We start from the raw sequence: 27,376 nt of genomic DNA, 5'->3' as shown, positions 1-27,376 counted from the left end.
CAAACTATAAATTCGTATTGGATAATGTCATAATTTTATATTTTTGTTTTCATATTAACCAGTTCTTTTAGTTAGTTTGTATAATAATCATTTATAATTTTGGCTAATATGATAACTCCATTAGTTTTAGTCACCCAAAATAGCAAGATTCTTGGCAAGTTTACGAACTAAAATCCTTGCAATTTAAAAGTGAGATTATTCCTATATTATATTCTTCATATTGAAGAGCTTACTTGTGTTTCTGTGTTTGTACGCGTATTTATGTGATTCTGTCAACTTAAGGTAGGTTCAAGTAGCAAAATAAAATTAAAAAAAAGTTGCAATGTACTTATTTATTCAAGGGCAATGTACTTGTCTATTCATATTGAAATTATGCAATAAAATAAATCCAAATCCTTAAAGTATTTATAGGTTAAAAACTCCTATTATTATACCCTGTCACTTATTTTATTTTGTCTGTATAAACGCAACTACCATGTTCGGTATAACCAACATAACTTATTAATTTATCTCTTATATTATTTTTTACTATTCTCATTTTATCTTATTTTATTTACTTATTTACTTTGACTGTTTGAACCTACCTTTTCAGTAGTTATGTACTAAGGCTTTCCGCTATACAGGGTGAGTTTCCTAGGGTGTTCTCTATGAGTATCTTGGAAACTACTGAAGATATAGAGTCAGTTAAATGGGGAAAGTATTGCAGTTTTGTGGGGTCATAAATATGCGCCTTTCAGATTTTCGAAGAAGTTCATGGCTTACTAGATATTTCGAAAACAAATTTTAGAAAAAATTACAAATTTTAGCTATTTTAAAAATTACCCCCAATTCCATTATAATCTATTTTAGACAAAAAGTTTTCAGATAAAAGTTGTAGATAATCACATCCTTAATGAGATTGTGTTCTCCGATTTCTTCTAAAGCCTGTCATTTTTGACATATGACACAAACATATGTTTTTTTAAATGGAAACCATAGTTGGCCATGACTTCATAAAAAGCGCCATTTTTTAAGCTTTTCAGCGATATAAGCTATGATATGTTTCTTAAAACGGTTTTCAAGACATGTTAGAAAAGTTAAATTTAGATACTCGCGCATTAATAGAATGGTTCCAACATGACTTTCATTATCACCCCCCCCCCACAATGTAAGTAATGTTAAAAATTATTTATATCATAATTATGTAGACTCAGGTATAGAAAGAGGTGGACCAATTGCATGGGTCTCCTCGGTCACCTGACCTATCCATTTTAGATTTTTTTATGCGGTATGGTTAACAACAAGGTTTACAAAAGAACTCATAAATTAAGAGAGGCACTCGAAGAGGCGGAACAGGAGAAGTTTAATTAAGTCGACCGGTCGTTCTGTAACAATAGCTAGAAATTCAGTTTTAAAAAGATGCATTTATGTACTCAAAACAATTGCGGATTTTTTGACCATTTTCTAAAATAACTTAAAGTATTGTAGTGATATGTAGTATGTAGTGATATTATTTTTTTAAGTTTTAGTTTGTGTAATGTAAATTGTAAAGAGCCGTTTAATAATATATTTTGTCTTTTTATAAGTTATAAATCATAACAAAATTAGAACACCGAACACCATTGAAAACCGTTCTCTAAAAAACGTAAGTAACTTTCACTGGTCAACGTATCCTGTATGGTCAAGAAAAGTTGAACCAATAATCCTACACGCTTTTCTTCATTTAAAAAAAGTTTATTTACAATTTTTGTTTATTTTAATTTACAAAGATTGGATGTGACAATTTCACATTTCTGAGAGCAACGACGATTGAACTTGTTTCCATGGCTAAGTGAAATTAGTCAAGAAAGATAAGAATTGGCTATAACTCAGCAATTTTGTGAAAGAAACATATTATAGTTTATATCGCTGAAAAGCTTAAAAAATGACGCCTTTTATGAAGTCATGGTCCACTATGGTTTCCATTTAAAAAAAACATATGTTTGTGTCATATGTCAAAAATGACAGGCTTTAGAAGAAATCGGAGAACACAATCTCATTAAGGATGTGATTATCTACAACTTTTATCTGAAAACTTTTTGTCTAAAATAGATTATAATGGAATTGGGGGTAATTTTTAAAATAGCTAAAATTTGTTTTTTTCGAAATATCTAGTAAGCCATGAACTTCTTCGAAAATCTGAAAGGCGCATATTTATGACCCCACAAAACTGCAATACTTTCCCCATTTAACTGACTCTATATCTTCAGTAGTTTCCAAGATACTCATAGAGAACACCCTAGGAAACTCACCCTGTATAGCGGAAAGCCTTAGTACATAACTACTGAAAAGGTAGGTTCAAACAGTCAAAGTAAATAAGTAAATAAAATAAGATAAAATGAGAATAGTAAAAAATAATATAAGAGATAAATTAATAAGTTATGTTGGTTATACCGAACATGGTAGTTGCGTTTATACAGACAAAATAAAATAAGTGACAGGGTATAATAATAGGAGTTTTTAAACTATAAATACTTTAAGGATTTGGATTTATTTTATTGCATAATTTCAATATGAATAGACAAGTACATTGCCCTTGAATAAATAAGTACATTGCAACTTTTTTTTAATTTTATTTTGCTACTTGAACCCACCTTAAGTTGACAGAATCACATAAATACGCGTACAAACACAGAAACACAAGTAAGCTCTTCAATATGAAGAATATAATATAGGAATAATCTCACTTTCGAAAAAAAAAATCGGAAAAAACAAGCTCATTGGGAATGTGATTATCTACAACTTTTATCTGAAAACTTTTTGTTTAAAATAGATTATAATGGAATTAGGGACAATTTTTAAAATAGCCAAAATTTGTTTTTTTCGAAATATCTAGTAAGCCATGAACTTTTTCAAAAATCTGAAAGGCGAATATTTATGACTCCACAAAACTGCAATTCTTTCCCCATTTAAGCGACTCTCTATCTCCAGTAGTTTCCGAGATGCCCATAGAGAACATGGTAGGAAACTCACCATGTATATTTCGGTATGTACTATACATTTTGCATTTTTCCTATCGGTACTTTTTCTATCCTATAAGTACGGTATTTTCCTATCCATCCTAACACTGTTTATTAACAAACAAAAACAATTAAGATAAATTTTGTAAACTATCTGGTAAATATATAAACTAGGAGCTATTTTGATAAACTCAGGTAAAATCTTAATCCTAACCAGATTTTGTAAATAGTTTGCATACTAACCAGTTAAGATATAAACTAGCTGCGGGTGTCTGCTATTTTGAAAGAATAGGCGGATTCTTTCAAAATAACAGAGCGCTTTTAGATAGTTTGCAAAATAGCTGGCTAGTTTTAAAACTAGCCAAGTATCCACTTTAGCCGTAACATATATAATTTAAAATTAATTCTAAATTGTTATAAGTACCTTCTTCTAGCTAATGTACAAGGTGATCTAATCCCTGATCTGATTCCTCTTCCATGATTGTTATTTACCGAGCTGACATTCCAATTTAAATGGGAATGTTGAAGTGATCTGAAACAATAATATAGAAGTAAAATCTGTTTTATTGTAGTAAAAAAAAATAATTTGTGATATGTATGTACACAGACATAAAGGCATTACAAATAAAAAATTAGATCTTTGTAAAAACGAATTCGTAGGTTCGAAATCTTAGGTTACCGCCTCCCTTCGGAGGTTGGCGATCCAACTGGCTATGATTGTGCGTAAAACTGCACCTCTAAAAAATTCAATAATTGTTCTTCCTTACCAACGACGCAGATCCTTAAGCCAGCCTTCTGCCAGAGTCTTGCCTTCTTTCCACTGATCTGTTGCCCTCAATTTTACCTTCAATGACCAGTCTGAGTACCTCATATCGGTCACTCCTCGTGATGTGGCCGACGTACTGTAACTTCCTTTCCTTAATTGTTGGTAGGAGCTGTTTATATCTGTCCATCCGCCGGAGCACCTCCTCATTTGTTACTCTATTCATCCAGAATACACGCAGTATACGACAATATAAGTACATCTCAAAAGCGTTAATGCGATTTTCCAATGTCTCATTGAGTGTCCAACTCTCAGAGCCGTAGAGAAATACTGGAAAGATGTAGCAACGCCGCATACGTATGCGCAGTTCGAGGCTTAGATCTCGGCTGAAGAAGAGGGTTTCATGGAAGCAAAAGTACGTCTGGTCTGTTGTATCTTCGCCAAAATTTCAGTTTTGGGGTCGCAAGCGTCGTTAACGAGGGCTCCTAGATATTTTATGGACGATACTTGTTCTACCGCCTTGTTGTTAATTCTGAGGACAGCCTTTTCCGGTGTTTTTGAAAACACAAGTTTAGTTTTATTTATATTGATGTGCAATCCTTACAGCATGCTATGTTCAACTACGCATTCCATCATGTTCTGAACGTGTAGAATGGGAGGATGCTTGAATAAATTTTCATATGAAAATTCATAAAATTAAGGATATTTTAATACAGGTCATTTCAGAAGCAGATTTCCCGCCTCCGAAAATATTTATAGCAAACTGAAGATTGTTGCAAAGATATTATCTTGTAATAATTGCGGAGTATTTACAAATGAACATGATTGACAACTCAAAACCTTTTTCTGTGAAATCAATGATCTTGTTAACGACAGCTTGCTATTTGATTTTGACTCTCAGAAATGTTTAACTGAATCTTTTTAATTCTAATTTCCTTTTATGAAATCAATCCACTAAAGAAACTTATTTAACGGTAAACATGCCTCAATAATGCTCAGCCTCTATCAACCAGCTTCATCCAAAACCATTTATGCCTACGCCCTGTTGATTTTATCACGTAATTGAAAAAATCTTCAGTTCTCTTATCGGATACGTTTAAAAGTGATTCGGTATTAAAGCTTAGCTCAGTATTGGCAAGGGTGTTAATTGCGGTGCATGTAATCACGCGATGGGTTCTTTTATGTAGGATTATCCGATTAAATGGTGAATAATATCAGATAAAACACAAGACATGTTCTATCATTAACTCGTATGTGGTGGGTTCAAAGAGCGAAATAAAATAACTTAAGAATGTAATAAAATAAATGAAATTTTCAAACAAAATTTACAAAATATGTAAGGTTTGTAATCAGAAGTATGATGGGCACACTAGAAGATCAATAACGTCTTGATTCAAAAAGCATAGTGTATATGGTAGTGAAGATAAATTTTGTATTTATTAAAATACTTTTTTTACAAATGACAATAATTAGTTGTATATGAGAACATAAAAATAAATTTAATAACAATATGAACAGAGATAATCGACGCATTGACGAACTGCATCGACGACCTCATCAGCACGTTGTGAGTATGGGGCTTCAGTGATACATTTGAGGCGAAATTTTCAAAATTAACAACTATATCGGTCCAAGATTTCCAACCAATATTAATTTGATTTCTTAATTTTCATTGTCTACTGTTTCCGAATAAATGTTTATCATTTTATCTGCATACAGATTCCATTTAAAATAGCAAGTTAAATATGTCAGACCTGTATCCCATTTTGACCTGAGGTGTCCCATTTTAGTTGAAATCATAATATGGTATCTCCGTTATTCGTGAAGATAGAAGGGTGCGGTTTGCACAAACCTGTGCCACTTTTTTGTCAAACGGAAAATGCCGGAAACAAAATTTTCATAGCTCTCTTCGTTTCTCAGTTACAGGGTCTTGTTGAAAATTTTGCAATTGGGGCACCCCCTGTATCTCTGTCATTTTTAAAGATATCGAGAAGGTGAAAACAGTTTATTGTAGAACTTCTTGCGTAGAATACAGTTGCGTGGTCTGTTATTCTACTAAAAGAATATTTTGAAAGTTATGAACTAAAGTTAGGTTTTATTAAATGGAACACCCTGTGTATTTATAAATTATATGATATGGCTTGCCATAAGCTTCCCAAAAATATATATCACTCTATATTTATTTTCACTATTTACTGCAATATTAAAAAAAATATTAAAAGATCATATTTATTAGTAGGCCATGATTGACAATAAAAGAAACTAAAGAATTATTAAAATTATATACTGCTATCTGTCTTTCGTTTTATTTTGAGAGCCACTAATAAATTCTTTATATATTAGGGAAACTTAACTGTCTACCGCTATTTGTAAATCTTTGAAGCTATCGTATCGGAACTTTTAAATATTCCTTTAGCTAATTTATGTGAAATATACTTTCAGCAACTTTAGTTCATATTTTCAAAAATATGTTTTTCTTAGAAAAACAGAATATATTTAATAATTTCCAATCCTGTGAATAAAAATGCTGTTGTCCCATAAAAAATATTTATATGGCATAACAACGTTTGCCGGTTCAGCTAGTATTGCTATAAATCTTTCTTTACTTTAACATTAGTAGTGAAATTTAAAGTAAATCGATACTATTTATATTACGTAAAATACTTTTCCATTTAACGTTCGTTTCAGTATAATCGGGGGTGTTAAATGCGAGAGAATAAAATCACGCAAAGTTCGCTCATGTGGGATTACCCTAATTAGAGTGACGATTAAATCGTGCGTACTATTCGATGGGATATCGCCTAGAGAATTTTTCGCTGATAAAGCTGCAAATTGGATTACTAAACTAAAAGTAAAATATACAGAGTGTCCTATTTTAGTTGCAATGGATTGAACTTTTGCGCTTAATGAAGAGTAAATAGAGAAGTATGTGGTTTTCATGTTTATCATTTCCAGCAGCGGGTGATTCGTGACTTGATTTAGGCATATCTCGAGCGTAATAAATTTTCATTGTTTAACGCTAACTAGTCAGCTTGGCGCTGCTTCTGACATATATCTAATGTTCTTCTTGTCTGATGCGTTATGATGACAGTCTTATTCATGGCCTTTGTAAATAATTTCCCATCATGATCTTTCAATTTAAAAAAAGAGAGGAAGACCCAAAAAGACATGAAAGAAAGGGGTAAGAAAATTCTTGAGTGAATTTCTTTGCAAAAGATCAATGGAAAACTCACAGAAGTGACACATTTTTGGCAAGGAGATAAGTCACACAACTTGTCGCCCTGGGTAGTCCCAGCTAATTCTTTACTTGAAAAATCTAACCTAACCTAACCTAACTTGAACAAGTCATATCATAACATCTAAAGAGTTTCCTCTTTGTTAAAGAAACATCCTTTGCCTTGAGGTTTAGAATAAAATCAAAATTTCTTTTCAAAAAATCCTTCAAGCAAACATATATATTACTCTGGCGGGACCCCACGAACAGCAGACATTAATCCTACTCAATGGGAAGGTCTGTTTCCAGCAGCGACCGATTCGCGACTTGATTTAGGCATATCTCGAGCGTAATAAATTTCCGATTGTTTAACGCTAACTAATCAGCTTCGTGCGGCTTCTGATATATCTAATCTTGTTTTTGCGTGATGCCTTGGTCTTATTCCCGGCAATTTTAAATAATTTCATATCGTCATCATTCAATTTAAATGAGAGGGGGAGGCCCAAGAAGATATAAAAGGAAGGAGTAAGAAAAATGATGAGTGAAAATTATTTTACAAAAGATCAATGAGAAACTTACAGAAATGACTCATTTTTCTCAAGATGAGAAGTCATACAATTTGTCGCCAGCTAACTTTTTATTTAAGTAATCTAGAATACCTCATTTTCCTTTGAAAAAGTTTAAAATTTATTCGAAAAATATACCAAATTGAACAAGTCAGATCGTGGCATCTAAATAGTTTCATATTTGTTAAAGAAGCATCCTTTGTTTAAGTTTTGAGGACATAGTATCAAGATTTCTTTTTAAAAAAATCTTTTAAGCAAACAGACATATTACGCTTGAAAAACCCCACAAACATCAGACATTAATCCCAGTCAGTGAGAAGGTCTATTTCCAGCAGCGAGCGATTCGCGACTTGATTTAGGCATATCTCGAGCGTAATAAATTTCCACTGTTTAACGCTAACTAATCAGCTTCGCGTGGCTTCTGACATATATCTAATATTGTTTTTGCGTGATGCCTTGCTCTTATTCCCGGCAATTTTAAATAATTTCATATCGTCATCATTCAATTTAAATGAGAGGGGGAGGCCCAAAAAGATATAAAAGGAAGGAGTAAGAAAAATGATTTTGAGTGAAAATTATTTTACAAAAGATCAATGAGAAACTTACAGAAATTACTCATTTTGCTCAAGATGAGAAGTCATACAATTTGTCGCCCTTGGTAGTTCCAGCTAACTTTTTATTTAAGTAATCTAGAATACCTCATTTTTCTTTGGAAAAGTTTAAAATGTATTCGAAAAATATACCAACTTGAACAAGTCAGATAGTTTCCTATTTGTATCTAAATAGTTTTCTATTTGTTAAAGAAACATCCTTTGTTACGTTTTAGGACATAGTATCAAGAGATTTCTTTTTAAAAAAAATCTTTTAAGCAAACAGATATATTACGCTTGAAGGACCCCACGAACATCAGACATTAATCCCAGTCATTTGGAAGGTCTATTTCCAGCAGCGAGCGATTCGCGACTTGTTTTGGGCATATCTCAGGCGTAATAAATTTTCATTATTTAATCCTAACTAATCAGCTTCGCGCGGCTTCTGACATATATCTAATATTGTTTTTGCGTGATCCCTTGATCATCTTCCAATTTAAATGAAAGAAGAAGGACTAAGAATACATTAAAGCAAGGAGTAAGAGTAAGAAGAATGATGAGTGGCAATTATTTTACAGAAAATGAATGAGAAACTTACAGAAGTGACACATTTTTCTCAACGTGATACGTCATACAAATTGTCGTCCTTGATAGTTCCAGCTAACTTTTTATTTAAGTAGTCTAGAACACCTCATTTTCCTTTGAAATAGCTTAAAATGTATTCGAAAAATATACCAACTTGAACAAATCAGATGGTATAGTATCTAAATAATTTCCTATTTGCTAAAGTAACATCCTTTACCTTGCGTTTTAGTACAAGGTATCAAGATTTCTTTTTAAAAATGTTTCAAGCAAACTGACATATTACGCTTGGGGGACTCCACAAACATCAGACATTAATCCCAGTCAGTGAGAAGGTCTAGTTCCAGCAGTGAGCGATTCGCTATTTGATTTAGGCATATCTCGAGCGTAATAAATTTCCACTGTTTAACGCTAACTAATCAGCTTCGTGCGGCTTCTGATATATATCTAATATTGTTTTTGCGTGATGCCCTGCTCTTATTCCCTGCAATTTTAAATAATTTCACATCGTCATCTTTCAATTTAAATGAGAGGGGAGGCCCAAGAAGATATAAAAGGAAGGAGTAAGAAAAATGATGAGTGAAAATTATTTTACAAAAGATCACTGAGAAACTTACAGAAATGACTAATTTTTCTCAAGATGAGAAGTCTTACAATTTGTCGCCGTTGGTAGTTGTAGCTAATTTTTCATTTAAGTAATCTAGAATACCTCATTTTTCTTTGAAAAAGTTTAAAATGTATTCGAAAAATATACCAACTTGAACAAGTCAGATCATAGCATCTAAATAGTTTCCTATTTGTTAAAGAAAAATCCTTTGTTACGTTTTAGGACATAGTATCAAGATTTCTTTTTAAAAAATTCACAGTCCTTTACAAAGATGCAACCGGGGGGGCATTGAAAATGATGAATAAAAACGTAAAAATATGATTAGTGTTAATATGAGTGTATTACATACATATGTTTAAATAACGAACTTAACAAAAAACAACAGATTTAAAGATTCACTGAAAAAGTAGTAATGTTAACATTAAATATAACATTATCAATAATAATTATGCGATCGCACCTATCCGTAAAACAAGCAAGCAAAAAAACCTCGAAAAAAACAAAATAACATACAAAACATCAGGTTAACATGATGACAGATCATGATCAATGACAGATAAAGAATTCTTACGGAAAGTTACACTTTACGATATAACTTTTTACCTGTTAAAGGCAAACCCCATTTAAACACAAAACTTTTTAATACCTACTACTGTATCTAAAAGACTTTTTTTTAAATTACTAAATTCTTAGCCACGCTTCTGTTTTTCTTGGCTGTTGTGCGTCACGTCACAGATTAACAGGCCCACGTTTGCACCACAAGGCGATGCTGCAGACCACTAGGTAGACCGGTCGTAGAAATTTATGTTATACAACTTGTAGTCAATCTACACAAATATTATCAAAAACTTTTTTTCTTTTAAAATGTGTTCAGATTTTATAAAAAGTATAAGTCAAAATCGCAAAACTTAAATTTGATATGAGTTTCTTAGTTTTTAACTAATATAGTGGCGAATTACAAAAATTCCTTTTCAATGAAAATCAGTTAAATAAAATAATTTAATAAATTACTTTTTCCCGCGACTACGTTCGCGTTACACCTTGAATCGTTCATGCATTGATTTAAATGATTTTTTACTTCTTTATAGAGAGCTAGTGAACATAGATGTTTTTTATTTTTCATCTTTTTTTTTATTTATTAAGAGCACTAATACTCTCTTTATAGGTTATTTATTATTCTTTGAAGGATAATTGAGGAAGATATATTTCCTTATGATGTCACTAAATAAACCCTTGTATAAAATTTTATACTGTCTGGTTTATAATGTTATAGTATTGCATTTTCGTACAGCAAACTTTCATTCCCTATTCTACTCCCTAAGTGTATAAATTTCATAAATTCGCTTTATCTTTGTGTCAATTTTTATGTGTATAATCCAGAGGTCACCAAGTTTTATATAAATTTTTACTAACTTTACCCATTTGGTTAATGAATTTCAAAAATTTCTTCTAATTCTTTTTGTAGGATTTCATTCTTCTAGACCAAATAGTAAGAAATTTTCATACAACAAACTGTTCCGACATAATTTTACTCTCTAAGAGGATGAATTTCCTAAAATCGCTTTGTGTAGCTAATTCACTAATGTCGTTTAAAGGAACTTTTGTGCTAATATTTATGTACCTGAAGCTGGCGGCATGAACTCACTCTAAAATATCTAAAAACGTAATATATAATCTAACTGACACACCACTGACAATGATAAATAATTTCTTTCTGGAGGTGTTGTGTGTAGGTGTTTTTCAGGTTTGTTTTAGTATTTAGTCCTTTTACACAAAGAAATAGCCATTAAGCACTATAAAAATACTTCATAACAAATCTACACATATATACCTTTCATTTAAAAAAAAGGATCATCAAGATTGGTAAAGCGGTTTTGGCGGGATGGATGCAACAAAAAAACCCTTTGAGCTTTTATATATGTATGGATTAATTATTTTTCCAACATATTTTACTTTGCAAATTTTTATAAATATTCAGACTCGCCAATATCGTACTCCACCGTGTCCAGCCTGTTTAGCCAAACGTAGGCCGATTCCTCTTCGGCGGCGTCGTGACCCTGGCCGAAGGAAGAGTCTTGAAGACGCTCATCCGCGCATAGGAATAAGTTGACTGCGTAGCGTATTGCGTATTAATCGATTCTGAAACTTTCTATCTCGTGTATAACATGTTACGCAAGTTTATTATTTTAATCTCGATTTTAATAGATAAATGTGTGAAATGCCACCTGAATATCTTCCGCCATGACATGTTTTTACTTTTTTGTTATGGTAAAGTGATTTGTATAAACTTTATTCAATAACGTATATTTTCCTCCATTTGTGATTTTTTAATTTTAAGCGAAAATTAAGTATAACATTTTAGGAAAAAGAAACACTGTAATATTTAAAAGAATAAGAAGAAATTAGTCTTATTTTGAAAGGAAAATATAGAAAAAACTCTTTCTATAGAAAAAGTCTTTATACTAACCAGAATCCGGTGACATATACGCGGTCTCACCGGAAACATTACTTATTACTTCGCATAACTTGAAGAATATCTACTTTTAATAATGAACACTTCAGAAATACACCAGTAAAAACATTTATTATTTGAGATTAAAACTCGAATTAAATTATAAATATTAGTTACCTATGTTGTTATAGCTTTTATAGGCCTGTTTAACGACTTAATAAGTTACCTAGCGAAAAAATCTGTGCGCGTACCTACCACTATTGTTACAGGTTAATTCGTTAAAGAAATATGTTACACAAGTTAAAAACGCTAAAATTTTAATGGTATTACTTGTGCATTATTGGCCTTATAATGTAATTTGTTGGAATTATATCTTCTTTAAATATAATTAGACTTTTTAACGACTTTTAAGTTACCTAGGAAAAAATCTGTGCACGTACCTACCAGTATTGTTACAGGTTAATTCGTGAAACAAATGTGTTACATATTATTCGTGGTATTAGTGGTATTATATTGGAATCAGCTTGGCATTAGTGGGGCATTATATGAGAAATTTGGTATTTAATTTGTATTTTTGGCATTACTTTGGCATTAGTATACAGACATTTGTCAGCGGTTTACTCCTTGTAGATAATCAAAAAGTTTTTTGATAAAATTTGCTTTTCATGTCAGATCATTTCTATGAAAAATTACATTAGATTTTTATTAAAGACGCTGGGTAATTAAAACATTGACTAATAAACCTTGTCCACTTTAAATACGGGGTCACGAAATATCCTCCTTGGAGTGTTTGGGTTAAGGGGTGTATAATAAATTAATCGTTGTTTTATAATAAAAACCATAAAACATTTATTTGTGAGTAAAATAATGCAATGGTTGGATATCTCTCCTTTATAATTCGGTGACTAAAAATACACTAAAATAATTAGAAAAAAAATCTTGTACTTATTTAGTAATTACGTCAATATTAATTAATTGACTTTCTAGTCTATTTTATTTTATGTACAAATATATTATTAAATTTTAAGCATTAAGTAATAAAACACTTTGTGCCCTCTTATATCGTAAAAGGTTACGAAATATACTCCTGGTTACACCCCTTACAGAAAACAGTGTAAGGGGTGTAAATAAATTGTATAATCACTGTTTTTTATAATAAAAACTATAAAATATTTCTTATTTGTGAGATTAAAAAAACAAAACAATGCATTGGTTAAAATAAGTACATTCAATACTGTTTTCAATTGTTAATTCAATAATGTGTTATAACATAATATAGCCATTACTATTATACTATTATTATTAAAATAATATGTGTGTAACATATTTCTTTAACGAATTAACCTGTAACAGACATTTATATGCCCAGTATATTTTTGTTTAACAAACCAATCAGGAAAAATCCAAAACCTACCGTTATAGGAGGTATAAGACGATTAAACTTATATAATGACAACTACTTATCGGATAACAAATTAATTACTACTGTCAGCTAGTTCAGCTACTGTCTAGGTAGAATTTACCTAGAGTACCTACACCTACCTATGATGATGTAGGTAGATTAAAGCTTATTTTGACGTTACCTCTCACTTCGGTGTCACAAGCTGAATTTTTCAGGGATGGAAGTACAGTACATCACAGTACATGATATGGGGACCCTTATTCCGAAAGTAGTACAAAATTAAACAGGGTAAAAAGGCACTATCATCAAAAATCGATATATTAATACCACCGTATAGAGAAAACAAATACTTATTTTTTGATCCAGTACAGAATAAAGTCTTCGTAGGGAGTAATTTTTTATAATTATTTACAAAAAAACATTTCCATTAGCGCTTATGACCAAAAAAAAACTTTAAACATGAATAATCATTTCAATCATGCGAAAATTTGGTTTAAAAATAGAGATTTTTTTTTAATATAACTTTCATTTAACGAAAAACGAAGGCCTAAATGAAAAAAAGAAACAATTTAAAAGTTTCGCTCATGTCTTGACAAGGTATCAAAGCAAACCCCATATTTTTTGCTTTTAAACTAATAAAGATATATCAATAAACAATTAGCGATGTAATGGTTTTGCGCGCGCTGGACGACTGCCGCCGCTGCGCCAAGATTTCCTATACCCTTGTATATATGACGTCATGGTGTGGCAAATGTAGCATTTTAATTCGATTTGGGCTCCCTTATATAGGATAACAGAAACATTTTCAATGTTAAAAATATTTTAAGCAAACAGATATATTACGCTTGAAGGACCCCACGAACATCAGACATTAATCCCAGTTATTTGAAAGGTCTATTTCCAGCAGCGAGCGATTCGCGACTTGATTTAGGCATATCTCGAGCGTAATAAATTTCCACTGTTTAACGTTAACTAATCAGCTTCGCGCGGCTTCTAACATATATCTAATATTGTTTTTGCGTGATGCCTTGCTCTTATTCCCGGCAATTTTAAATAATTTCATATCGTCATCTTTCAATTTAAATGAGAGGGGGAGGCCCAAAAAGATATAAAAGGAAGGAGTAAGAAAAATGATTTTGAGTGAAAATTATTGGTAGTTCCGGCTAACTTTTTATTTAAGTAATCTAGAATACCTTTTTTTTATTTGAAAAAGCTTAAACTGTATTCGAAAAATATACCAACTTGAACAAGTCAGATCGTAGCATCTAAATAGTTTCCTATTTGTTAAAGAAACATCATTTGCTTACGTTTTAGGACATAGTATCAAGATTTCTTTTTAAAAAAATCTTTTAAGCAAACAGATATATTACGCTTGAAGGACCCCACGAACATCAGACATTAATCCCAGTTATTTAGAAGGTCTATTTCCAGCAGCGAGCGATTCGCGACTTGATTTATGCATATCTTGAGCGTAATAAATTTCCACTGTTTAACACTAACTAATCAGCTTCGCGCGGCTTCTAACATATATCTAATATTGTTTTTACGTGATGCCTTGCTCTTATTCCCGGCAATTTTAAATAATTTCATATCGTCATCTTTCAATTTTAATGAGAGGGGGAGGCCCAAAAAGATATAAAAGGAAGGAGTAAGCAAAAAGATGAGTGAAAATTATTTTACAAAAGATCAATGAGAAACTTACAGAAATTACTCATTTTGCTCAAGATGAGAAGTCATACAATTTGTCGCCCTTGGTAGTTCCAGCTAACTTTTTATTTAAGTAATCTGGAATACCTTTTTTTCTTTGAAAAAGCTTAAACTCTATTCGAAAAATATACCAACTTGAACAAGTCAGATCGTAGCATCTAAATAGTTTCCTATTTGTTAAAAAAAATCCTTTAACATTGCTTTACCATCCTGTAATATTTTTTACCTTGCGTTTTAGGACACAGTATCAAGATTTCTTTTTAGAAAATCTTTCAAGCAAACAGACATATTACGCTTGAAGGACCCCACGAACATCAGACATTAATCCCAGTCAGTGAGAAGGTCTATTTCCAGCAGCGGGCGATTCGCGACTTGATTTAGGCATATCTCGAGCGTAATAAATTTCCCATTGTTTAACGCTAACTAATCAGCTTCGCGCGGCTTCTGACATATATCTAATGTTGTTTTTGCGTGATGCCTTGGTCTTATTCCCGGCAATTGTAAATAATTTCACATCATGCGACTGGCATCGGCCATTTAAAAATGGGCGATAGTGCGCCCCAAGGGTGGGCGCAGGGGCGGCGGAGGAGGCAGCGAAAACCGGCCGTGTAATTTATGGACTGGAAACGTCGGCGTTCAGGTAAATTATGGCGGCGTGGTGTTCTGGAAAATTGAGATAAAATCCACTTGCAGTTTTCATAATATTCCTGAAAAGTATTATTAATGGCTGCGAAGCTTATTTCCGTTGTGTCACGTTAAGCGCTACATAATACCTTTTTTTCGGATCGTTTGCGGTTTGGATGTCTTTATAAACAGCTTTATTTTTATTGTGTACATTAAATTTCGATACAAGTGATTTACGTCTGCCGGCTGTAATTAAAGGGTGATTACTCATTGTTGGTGCAGACAGCAAGAATATCTACCTATCTGTAATAAAGAAATGTAGTGATAATCTTGGCTATACAGGGTGGTCCGAACTGTATTCCGGAAACTTTGGCAGCATATTCTGCAGATAAAAAATACGTAAAAATGTTCGTATAAATGTATGTTCTAAAATGCCTAGTTTCGGAGATACAGGGTGTAGAAATTTCATTTTTATTTCGATTTTTTCCAAATAATTTCTGCAGTAACGTCAATATTTGAATCAAAATCGGTATTTGGGAGTTTTTTGACATGAGAAATTTGATTATGTCAATATGACTCCGTCCGTAGCTGTAAACTATTGTAAAAAATATATACATTTATGACGTTTTTTATGTCAAAAAGATCTCTTAGTAAGAAATAATGGTTCTCAAGATATTTGGAATCTAAATTATCCATACCTGTCATCATTGAGATAAATTAAACATATGTTCACTAAATAGTTATTAAAACGAAATCATAAATATTAAATATTTTTGTGCTACAAGTTCAACAGAGACTGTTTTATAATATTGTTACGTTTTTCGTCGGTTCCGTGTGGATAGAAAGTCACAATTTATTTAAACACTATTTATTTAACACTAATTAACAAAAACAATAACGATAAAAGACTTATAGAACTATTTACAAACGATTTATAACTAAGAATTTATTTTGAATTTTAGCGCGTCAACTGCACTTGTATATTTATAACTGCCCTCTCTAGGCCACAGCCGCCGGCTTTTATACCTACAGTTAAAGTTTACTAGAATAGTCCATAAATCATTAGGTGCATAGAGAATGTTTTCGAATGTTCTCGTATGTACTACTCTATTCCAGTGGGACTCGATCCTTCTCGAATCTTCGAATGAAGCATTGCGGTGTCTATGCGATGTTAAGGTCATCCGAGTGCGGGCCATATTGTTAGGTTAGGTCGAGTCCACGTCGAGTCCACACCGGTCCGCAACAATATTTTTTTGAAGAAAAATTTATGATTAATTTAAAAATATAAATTAAAGTTCCCAATTTATCATTTCAGCTAACTATCTCCTCAATATGTTTATTTTTTGGCAATATTTTGTTTTTATTATAAATATCTTTAACCAAAAGACCTTTTTTACGTAAAAAACGTCGTAAATGTATATTTTCTCACTTAGTAGTTTTATACAGGTACTGACGAAAAGTTATTAGTCTTCACATTAATTTAAAAAATATGTAGGTGGCGCCCTCTACAAGTAGAAGTCATATTGACATCAAAATCAAATTTCTCATATCAAAAGTCACAAATACCAATTTTCATCCAAATATTGACGTTACTTCAGAAATTATTTTGAAAAAATCGAAATAAAAATAAAACTTCTACACCGTGTATCTTCGAAACTAAGCATTTTAGAACATACATTTGTACGAACTTTTTACTTATTTTTATCTGCAGAATACGCTGCCGCAGTAGGTATAAATTTAATTTTTAATTTATTTCCGGCGCCCCAAAAAAACACGGGGATTTTTTTGGTTTTAAACAAAAAGAACACGTACCGACGGCCAACTAAAATTGCCACTTCAATAGTCACTTCATAGCAAACTTCAATTGGCCGTCGCCTCGGCACGATTAATTTTTGACATTTTAACAAGGTTCATTTTCTATACAGGTCCGAAAATTTCTGAAATAACTCTTAATTTGTGATTAAGTTTGTGATATTGTGTTGTTTAATTTGTAATTCTTAATTGTTGTGATTATCTAATTTAAACCGGCCGCCTATGTTAAAAAGTTAAATAATACATTTCTTGCCTTGTTTATGAAAATAAGTATTGAGTATGTTGTATTTTTAGAAAGCTCATAGCAAGGCAAATAAAATCAAAAATATAATATACAGGGTATCCCATTTAAAAAAAATTCACAGATTTTGCAACATGCGCAACCATCAGAGGCGTATTGAAAATACCAGACACAAAAGTCGGCGGTGGTCGGCAATCACCCGTGTTTTTTACATTTTATATTAACTTGTGACGTCATTTGGAAGAGCTCAATAGAAATATAAAAGAACTAAACCTTGTTTGGAAAGCAATTTGACATTCGTGACGTCAGCATTCTGGCAGTCTAACGTATCGTTAATCGCCATTCGCAAATACTAGGATAGGCATTACTGGTCTTGGGTGCCGATTTTCGTGTGTACGAAACGTAAAATAAGATGTACTGAATAAAGACAGAAGGCAAGTATTTTCCCAAGCGCATGAAATGAAGCGTCAGATTAAAGTGATTATATAATAAATACTTCGTATTTTGGCTCTCTCCGACTTCTTATCGTGATGGCTTTTTATAAAAGTGAAGAATTTAGTAAGAAAAATATTAATGATGGAGATGGACGTGTGCGGATTCATGAATGGTCACAGTCACGGTGAATGGTCACAGTCACACATAGAATTAATGGCATTAATTTGCAATAGCACCTGGAACCCACAGTTTCAGTTTGGAGTCAGATTAAACCAATCAGAATGAGTATTATGTTACCGTAAAAGCCCGAATATTGGTTAAACGTAGGGTTACCCACGTAGGAGCCCGAAATATGCAAAAAAGGTCAGTTTAGGTTAAGTTTAGATTAGGCCTATATTTTTATTAATGCAAAACACCAACTAAAACCTAATTCTAATCTAACCTAAACTCACTCCCTCTTTTGCATATTTCGGGCTATTACCAAGGTATTTCTAGGAAGCAATAAACATGTTTAACTGTTTTATGTCTACTTACTGTTAGCTTGTTTTGATGAAATTAGTTTGTTTTATTTTAACAAGTTTTGAGTATATATGTTTTTAAGAAAGTAAGAAAGACCATCAATCGCATACCGTTTACATAATTTTTTGGTAAATTCGAGACATTTAGGCGAAGCTTCAAAAAATGTTTGGCCTGTGCCTCTTTTTTACCCTCTTGTCCTCTACTTTTCATTTTGAAAGTTGGCAACCCTATCTTATAGTATTATATCTTCTATTATTAGTATCGTATTCTTATATTTATTATATACATATTTTACTTTTGAACTGTTACCACTGAATCTGTGAATATATTTTTCTTTTTTTTATAACGGGATGGGTTTGCAAATATCTAAAAGCATGTATTATTAGCTTGCATTATTAAAACATTTTTCGACACTGTTGTAGTTGCCACGATGTACTTTATATTTCAAAAATCCCCAAAATCAGAAATCGAGAACGGATAAATCCGGGAATCGGGGAGGCCATCATATGGGTTTATCGGTTCTTAACAAAATTCTAATATTTTTGAAGTTGTGAGGAGGAGCCCCACACACTCCGCAGAAGTATATTTCACGGAAATTAGCTAAAGGAATATCTAAAATTTCCGGTATGATAGCTCCAAGATTTACAAATAGCGGTAGAGAGTTAAGTTTTCCTAACATATAAAAAATGTATTAGTGGCCGCCCCCCCAAAAAAAACAAGAGACAGATCGCAGTATATACTTTTAATATTTCTTCATTTTTTTTTATTACCAATCATGGCCTACTAATAAATATGATCTTTTAATAACATTTTTAAATATTGGAGTAAATAGTGAAAATAAGTGTAGAGTGATATATATTTTTGAGAAGCTTATGGCAAGCCAGATCATATAATTTATACATATACAGGGTGTCCCATTTAAGAAAGCATAACTTTAGTTCATATATTTAAAAATATTCTTTTCACAGAATAGTACTGTATTCTACGTAAAAAATTCTACAATAAACAGTTTTCACCTTCTCGATAGCTTTAACAGTAACAGAGATACAGGGGATGTCCCAAATTGCAAAATTTTCAAAAAGACCCTGTCGCTCATAAACGAAGAGGGCTACGAAAATTTTGTTTACGGCATCTTCCGTTTGACAAAAAAGTGGGACAGGTTTGTGCAAACCGCACCCTTCTATCTTCATTAATAACGGAGATACCGTATGACTTAAACTAAAATGGGACACCCTGTACACTGTTTTTTTTATATTTTCAGTAATATTAGTTAATTTTCTAATAAGCAATGAACAGAACGACTAGGATATTTTACTTATCGTCACTATTTGCCTTAATCTTAAAAGCAAATAGTGTTTGAGCAATCGTTTCTATTATTTCGTCTTTTTGAATTTCACCGCCACGCCAGCGTTCGTTGTCGCGGAAAGCAAACATTCATAAAGCGCGCTATCAAAGAGTTTGGGCGTGGATATACCCACACGCATTATCGGCTAAATCACACACGCGTCCAAATAAATACCTGCAATCGGAAAGGAAAAACGACGTACGGTGTAATTGTTGAACCAGGTTTACAGCTGCAATTATTCTCTTCAAATAAGCCAGAAATGATACGTTTCCTGTGCGACCATTGTTTTTCGGGCCGCGTTAACTAACGGCTTAAGACAGTCGCGTCCTGTTGAACAAACATGGGTTGGACCGAAGGGTTAGCCCATGGCGTGGCTATAACGTATCATTCATACACTTTCATGAGGATATTCTGATACAAAGAATGTGTCGAAACTTAAGGTGGCTTTCGGATTTCAACCAAGCAGACTCAGTTGCTAACTATACCACCGGCACGAAAAACGGGCACCTTAAAATTTTTGATGTATTTTAAAGTTTTATATATTTTGTTTTAGTGTGCCGTTTTTGATGATTTTTTAAGCAATTTGTAGCTAAATTATTTGACTTTTTAGTGTCTCTTTCTAAATTAAAGATGAAAGTTTCCGTCTGTCAAGTATACGAGGGAAAACAAAATGTTGATATTTTGCCATTTTGGTGAATGTTTGAAAAACCCTGTGGAATATGTTAACAAAGCAAGAAATTTAAAAATAAGTCTGTAAACTGGGTATATTTTCCCCGATAGTTTGTTTTTTATTCATCTCAATAGCTCTATTTTATTTGAAGATATTAGCTTTTAAGAAGATACTAAGATTTTTTCCTAATTTTTTTTTAATTAGGGCCTAGTCAACAGACCTATGAAATAGTGTTTACGGTTTACGTAATGCCACTGTCATTGAAAAATTATATCTGTTGGACAGTACTACATAGACTAATGTCACGTACTACATAGACTAATGTCACGTACTAGAGATAGATTGGACACTGATATAAAACAAATAAGTCCGTCATTTAGAGCCACCTGGTGATCCGGAAGAAACTAATGGGGAGTTTTGGCATAACATAATTTCACCGTTCCGTTACTTATTAACGCTAACTGAAACGGTAACGTTAGTCAAGCGCAAAATTATTCCTTGTAAAATATAAAATAATAAATATAGACTCGTTTACTATATTTTATGTTTTATTAGATCATTAGAAGTATAATATATTCAAAACTAAAAATAAAATTATGAATACATACATTTTAAACACCAACAATAGAGTACATAGCGCCTATTTTTTTGATTTACCAAATAAATTATAATATTATAATAAAAATATTATAGACTACTAATTGTTAAAGTACTACATTACCAACTATGTATAGGTACTTACTTATGATTGAACATTTTTTTTATTTCGTTCATAAATGTATTATTCATCTAAGCTGTCTAAAAGATCTTTGCTAAAAAAAGTTTAGTATCTCACACAAAAATGATGGTCGATGGTAAATATCAAAATGCACAAACTAATAAAATCACAAACTATAAACACAAATCACCGAACTTTCCGGCAAATCAGGAATATCTATATTAATAATTATTTAAAAATGATTTATAAATAACTTGACGGATCACCAACATTTTGACATCTAGACTAAAACTAGACCATAGATGGTAGTAAATATAGAGGCTGTCATGTCATCTTCATATATACATTAGAAATCTGTACTTTAATGTATTTTGCGCCGTTTGGTGATGCGGAAGAAACTAAATTTGTAGTTCCATAAAATTACCATTGAGTGTCTAGGGCATGTTACTCTAGGAGAAATGGTTTTAATCCAGACGTGTGGTTGCTTTAAATGAACGTGGTAGAGCAACTTCTGGACTTATAACCATCTCTCCTAGAGAAAAACTGCCAATAAACAATAATAATATGCTTTTGTAACGACAGTGATATTACAAAATGGTAGAGTGCTTTAAGCCCTTATGGGATACAAACCTCGGAATTCTTTTACTGTGAACGAATTTTTATAAAACTTTTTGCATTGTATTGGTAATAAGATATATTACAAAGTTTACCCATTTAAATTCGAAAGTTAAGCGAATTTAAATTTAAGTTAAAAAATTATTTATTAAATATAGAGCCTTATAGCTTGCCAGAATTTTTTAATTTCAATGGTTAATTAGGATTAAGGAAATATTGTTGAATTATATCCAATATTGTAAATTTTAGGTTTATTTTTTTCTATATATTTTCCCGTTTATGTAAGTAGACTTATCTAATTTTTGTAAAATATGTGTAATATGCTTTGGAATATTTATTTTGATGTTTGACGATATTTCTCTTTATGTTTATTTTGTAACATAATTTGGAAATAAATAAATATTATTATTATTATTATTATTAAATTCGTTGCTTTTACTATAGTATTTAAATAAACACACATATACAATTGCATACATAAAAGATGGATCCGTGTTTCGAAAAAGCTCTGTATCAGGATTACTATTTGAGACTTTCACACCAAACCTTTTACAAAATATGTGTTTAATGGTAGTTCGCATTTCACAAATATTTTTACAGATATACAGGGTGAGTCAAATATATTTTTAAACTAAAGTTTTAGTTTTTCAAATGAAATGCTTTATGTTTTTGTAGTGAACTTGCTATACAATTCCGGTTCCAAAAATGCCTTAATACCATAGAGTATACTGAGTGGTTTTTAAATTATGACCACGTCCTTGAGGACGTCAATCTAGATGTTCAGGAACCTTCGTATGAGAACTTTTAATCCAGACGATCGACTTATTGTAAGTTTATCCCTAAGAAACCGCCGTTTGCCAGCTTTTCAAATTTATAATGAATTGCACCTAAGGATCGTACATATTAGCTAACGGACTATAAGAAGAAGACTAAATGAAGCAAATCTTATGCCAAGAAGGCCTGCTTCGGGACCAGAACTTTCTAGATCTGTTGACTAGGACTAAAAGCAAAGGCATGCTGTTAATGTAAAAATTACGAAAAAATGTTGGTGTCTTCTTCAAAAGCGAATATCTCCAACAAAAATAAAGCTAATGAGATGAACCAAAAAACAAACTATCGAGAAAGAATGTATCTAGATGATAAATTGATTTTTAAATTTCTTGTTGTTTTAACATATTCCACAGGGTGTTTCAAACTTTCACCAAAATATCAACATTTTGTATAATACTCGTATAATGTGTACAACCCTCGTTTAATTAACAGTCAGATAATTTGCCTACATACTGCTTAAAAAATCATCAAAGTTGACCCACTAGAACAAAATATATTAAACTTTAAAATACCTCAAAGTTTTAATATATCCATTTTTCGTGCCGGTGAATGTATTTCAAAAAATATACATTTTAGTCATATACTTTTCTAATAAAACTCGCCTTTTTATACTAGAATCCGAAAATCAATTAATATCAAGGGTGTTCCATTACAAAAAACACAATTTTGATATGTAACTTTTTTGGGGACACCCTGTAGAACTTTATATAATTTTAGAAAATGATTTAAACTGACTTACATAAGCTCTCAAAATTTCACTTCAATACAAACTTTTGTTCTCCTTGCAAAAACCGCGTCGTATATGACGCGCCACCCTGTATAATTCGATTTAAATCAAAATTTCAATGATTATAATATAAGCAGAATAGATATAGTTTATGCATTAGATTCATTTATTTCAATAAATTTAAAAAAAAATTAAAAAATCCAAAAAATTAAGAAGGAAATACCAAGAATTTACTAAAATAAAAAATGAAAAGCAACGAAAAAAAAATGGGTAAACATTTTAGTATTTTATCTATAAAACACAATACAGAAGGTTTCATATTAATATATTCACAGTAATTGAATTTCTAGGTAAAAGTCTCTGGACACTCCACTACAGTGGCGGATATTGAGGGGGACCCATGGGGCCCGGCCCCCCCCTAAAATCTGTAAATTGTGTGAAATATTAGGCTTTTTGGTTAAAAATGGCGCCCTAAAAAGCATATTCTACATTGCTTTTTATTTTGGGCCCCCCCTAAAATAAATTCCTGTATCCGCCCCTGCTCCACTAAAAACAATAAACACTCATTCATACAGGTGTGTTGATGATGACCAAAAACAAAGGCATGTCTTTAATGTACAAATTACGAAAAAATGTTAGTATCTTCTTCAAAAGCGAATATCCCTAAAAAATAAAAAGCTATTGAGATTAACCACATAACAAACTATCGAGAAAAGATATAACTAGATGATGAAATTATTTTTAAAGTCCTTGCTTTGTTAACAAACTCCACAGGGTGTTTCTTTCACCAAAATATCAACATTTTGTTTTCCCTTCTATAATTGACAGTTCGCAACTTTCGTTTTTAATTTAGAAAGAGATATTAAAAAGTCAAATAATTTAGCTACAAGTTGCTTAAAATCATCAAAATCGGTTCACTATAAGACAATATATAAACTTTTAAATTACATGAATATTTTAAGGTGTCTGTTTTTCGTGCCTGTAGTTTTGTTTACATAAACAGAAACATGTTTCCAGTTTCGGAAACACACTCAAATCAGCGACAGCTAGTAGGTTTCGGCATGGGACCCACACCAAATTTTAGTAAGTTAACTTAGGGGTTACAAGAAATATGTTTGTATTAAAAACAACTTTAAAACTTGTGATTTTTTTTAATTTTTGTCATATTTTATCGAAAAAATTGATTATCGTCAAAAAATCACAACCGCTCTGAAAACACAAGGTTTTTTTAATGTGTTTTATTTAGGCATAAATTTAAAAGTAGAAAAAACGCTGTAAATTCATAGTCCTATAACTAAAATTTAAAAAAATATATTTTTGATTTTAAAAGTTTTTTATGTAGGTGGTAGACACAAAAAATGAAAAAAAAAAATACAAATTTTAAAATTGTTTTTAATAATACAGAAATATTTCTCGTATGCCCTCTCTAAATTGAGTGTGGGTTTTATGCCTAGAAAAGTAAAAAATGGAGTCTTTTTATTTAAAAATATTTCTTGTTATTTCTTCTACCAGACGAATAATTTTCATAATGCACTCGTCTCTTAACGATTTATTTATTATATATTGTATGGATTTCTATAGTCCAAAGCATTGACGTAACAAAGCAAATCCGGAAAAGAACATTGGAAGTTTTAAAGAAGAACGTGATATAACGTCACGATAAGATATACATCCTGGAACGTTAAGCATTTTTTGTTGGCAATTTTTTTTTGTTCTCAAAAAACATTTTAAAATTTTAACTACTTTCTATGCTGCTACTATGGAGGGTAGAGGTAAGAAATATCTCTTATGGAATTTTATTTGAAAAAGTGGTCACCAAAATGGGACGAATAAGGGTTCACTAATTTCCACAGTGGCGCTAACAAGCAATGAGGGATCGAACTGAACTTAGCGGTTACAAATAAAGGTATTAGTTATTCTCAAACCTACTGAATATACATATAAAATTTCATCAAAATCGGTTATGCCGTTTCGGAGGAGTATGGTAAAAAAAATTATAAAAAACAACCCCTATTAAAAATAAGGGTTAATGGTAGAAGGATGAAAATTTAGGGTTGTATGTTGTAATGCAATGGTGACCGGTGACGAAGAAGTAAAGGCTCTCGTCTCCCAATCTCAAGATGGTGGGCTCGAATCCTACACCCGGCATTTCATCAGCCGACTATTTTCATTAAAATAAAAATAGTATGGGTACCTAGGTCGACTCAGCCTTAAATGAGTATTTGGGATTCACAATCCTGAGGTAATAATAGGCGGTTGAAGCGTAGTGCTAGCCACATTACCTTCCTTGTATACCGAACGGCTCCAGTATGGCAAGCTGTACCTTGCTACTCCCAAGACGTTAACACTATACCGGGTGCGTCTCAAAATTGGCTCACCCCTATAATTTTTTATTTTTTTCAGATAAAATAACGAGATTTGGTATGTTAGTATATGAGATAAATTAGGATTGATTGACATATTCAGTTGTTTTTTGTCACTTCCGGTTTCGGCGGAAATGATTACAACTTTTGATTTTTAAATGGCACCCTCAGTATTTTTTACTTTATTCAATAAGAAATGACACTTCTGAATAGAATGACATATCATATGTCTACTTTTGATATTTTCGCATATGCTTTATTTGAAATTGTAACATGCGGTTCATAACGACAATTTGACTCGAAATACCAAGTGTGTGGTATCAAATTATTCGTAAAAAAAGTTTTTTTCCAAATACGCTAATGAGCCACCATCGTTCTATTTGAAAAAATTGAGATATGATTAAGAACACGATTTGGGCATCTTTTAACCGGCCAGGACAAGACACTAAAAACATTAGACAATCAAATCTATTTTTCCAAGGCTCCTTGATTAACCATTAGTGTTTATAACACAGCCATGACACTCTAGATTAAAATTTAAAATACTAATTGTTTTTGAGCGAATATGTCAAAAGTTGATAAATGATATGTCATTCGTTTCAGAGTGTCATTTTTTATCGAATAAAGTAAAAAATACCGAGGGTGCCATTTAAAAATCAAAAGTTGTTGTCATTTCCGGTGAAACAGGAAATAACCGAAAACAATTGAATACCTCAATCAATCTTAATTTATGTCATATACTGACATACCAAATCTAGTTTTTTTTATCTGAAAAAATAAAAAAGTTATAGGGGTGAGCCACTTTTAAGACGCACCCGATATATGGGAGCTATTATTATTATTATTATGTTGTAATGCCAAATCATAAAAAAATAAAACTAAACAATTTTGTCCACCCTATCATATCTTATCACCTAGGGGTATAAAAATAGATAACAACCTACTCTCAGACCTACTGAATATACATACATAACAAAAATAATCAAAATCATGTTTGGGAGGAGCACGGTAACAAAAACTGTGACACGAGAGAATTTTATATATTAGATAATTGTAAATAATCATGCTCTCGATCATGCTACTGAGATGAAATTAATCAAGAGATGATTTCTTGTATTTCCAAATTATGGTAAGTTGTGATGTTAATTACTTTTGATGGGTTGCGTGTAAGCCCTGTATTTATCAAAAAATATACCATAAAAATTTAATTATGTAGACGGTCTATTACACCTACATAACTGCACCATACAGATAGAACCCGCTCTATTACACGTCAAAATACGATTCTTCTTATGGGTCTGAAGAAATTTCTTGTATAGAGGTGCGATTAGGCACGGGTGCTCAAAACATAATCAAACCTGGGCAAGTTTCAAACGGGCCAGTTGAAAGAATAGCGAGTCATTGCAGTTTTAACCAGCATCCGATATATTTACGACAATCTTTATTATTAGCCTTTGTGTTTTTTATAGGCGTGAAGTTTTGTGGTACGTGTTCAATAGCACGTAATCCTGCCTAGACAAGATATCATAAAGAAAAAAATAATTATGTATGTGATCATAAAGTATGTGATCATAAAGAAAAAAATAATTATTGATGTTTGAAATGATGAAAAAAA

The 27,376-nt window shown here is 31.8% G+C and overlaps 1 protein-coding gene across 1 annotated transcript in view; it reads right to left on the bottom strand.

Moving 5' to 3' along the window:
• Positions 1-27,376, bottom strand: part of LOC115889533 (protein Wnt-11b-1-like) — a 369,661-nt gene that overhangs the window by 20,858 nt on the left and 321,427 nt on the right. Inside the window, exon 2 of the mRNA XM_030909565.1 lies at positions 3,403-3,510. Within this exon, the coding sequence (XP_030765425.1) occupies positions 3,403-3,510 (108 nt within the window). The remainder of the gene's footprint in view (positions 1-3,402; positions 3,511-27,376) is intronic.

Source organism: Sitophilus oryzae, unplaced genomic scaffold, assembly GCF_002938485.1.
Source record: "Sitophilus oryzae breed Bouriz unplaced genomic scaffold, Soryzae_2.0 scaffold_815_pilon_pilon, whole genome shotgun sequence".
Classification (NCBI taxonomy): Eukaryota; Metazoa; Arthropoda; class Insecta; order Coleoptera; family Curculionidae; genus Sitophilus; species Sitophilus oryzae.
Note: the sequence above shows the minus strand (reverse complement) of the source record. Positions and strands in the feature narration are given on the sequence as shown.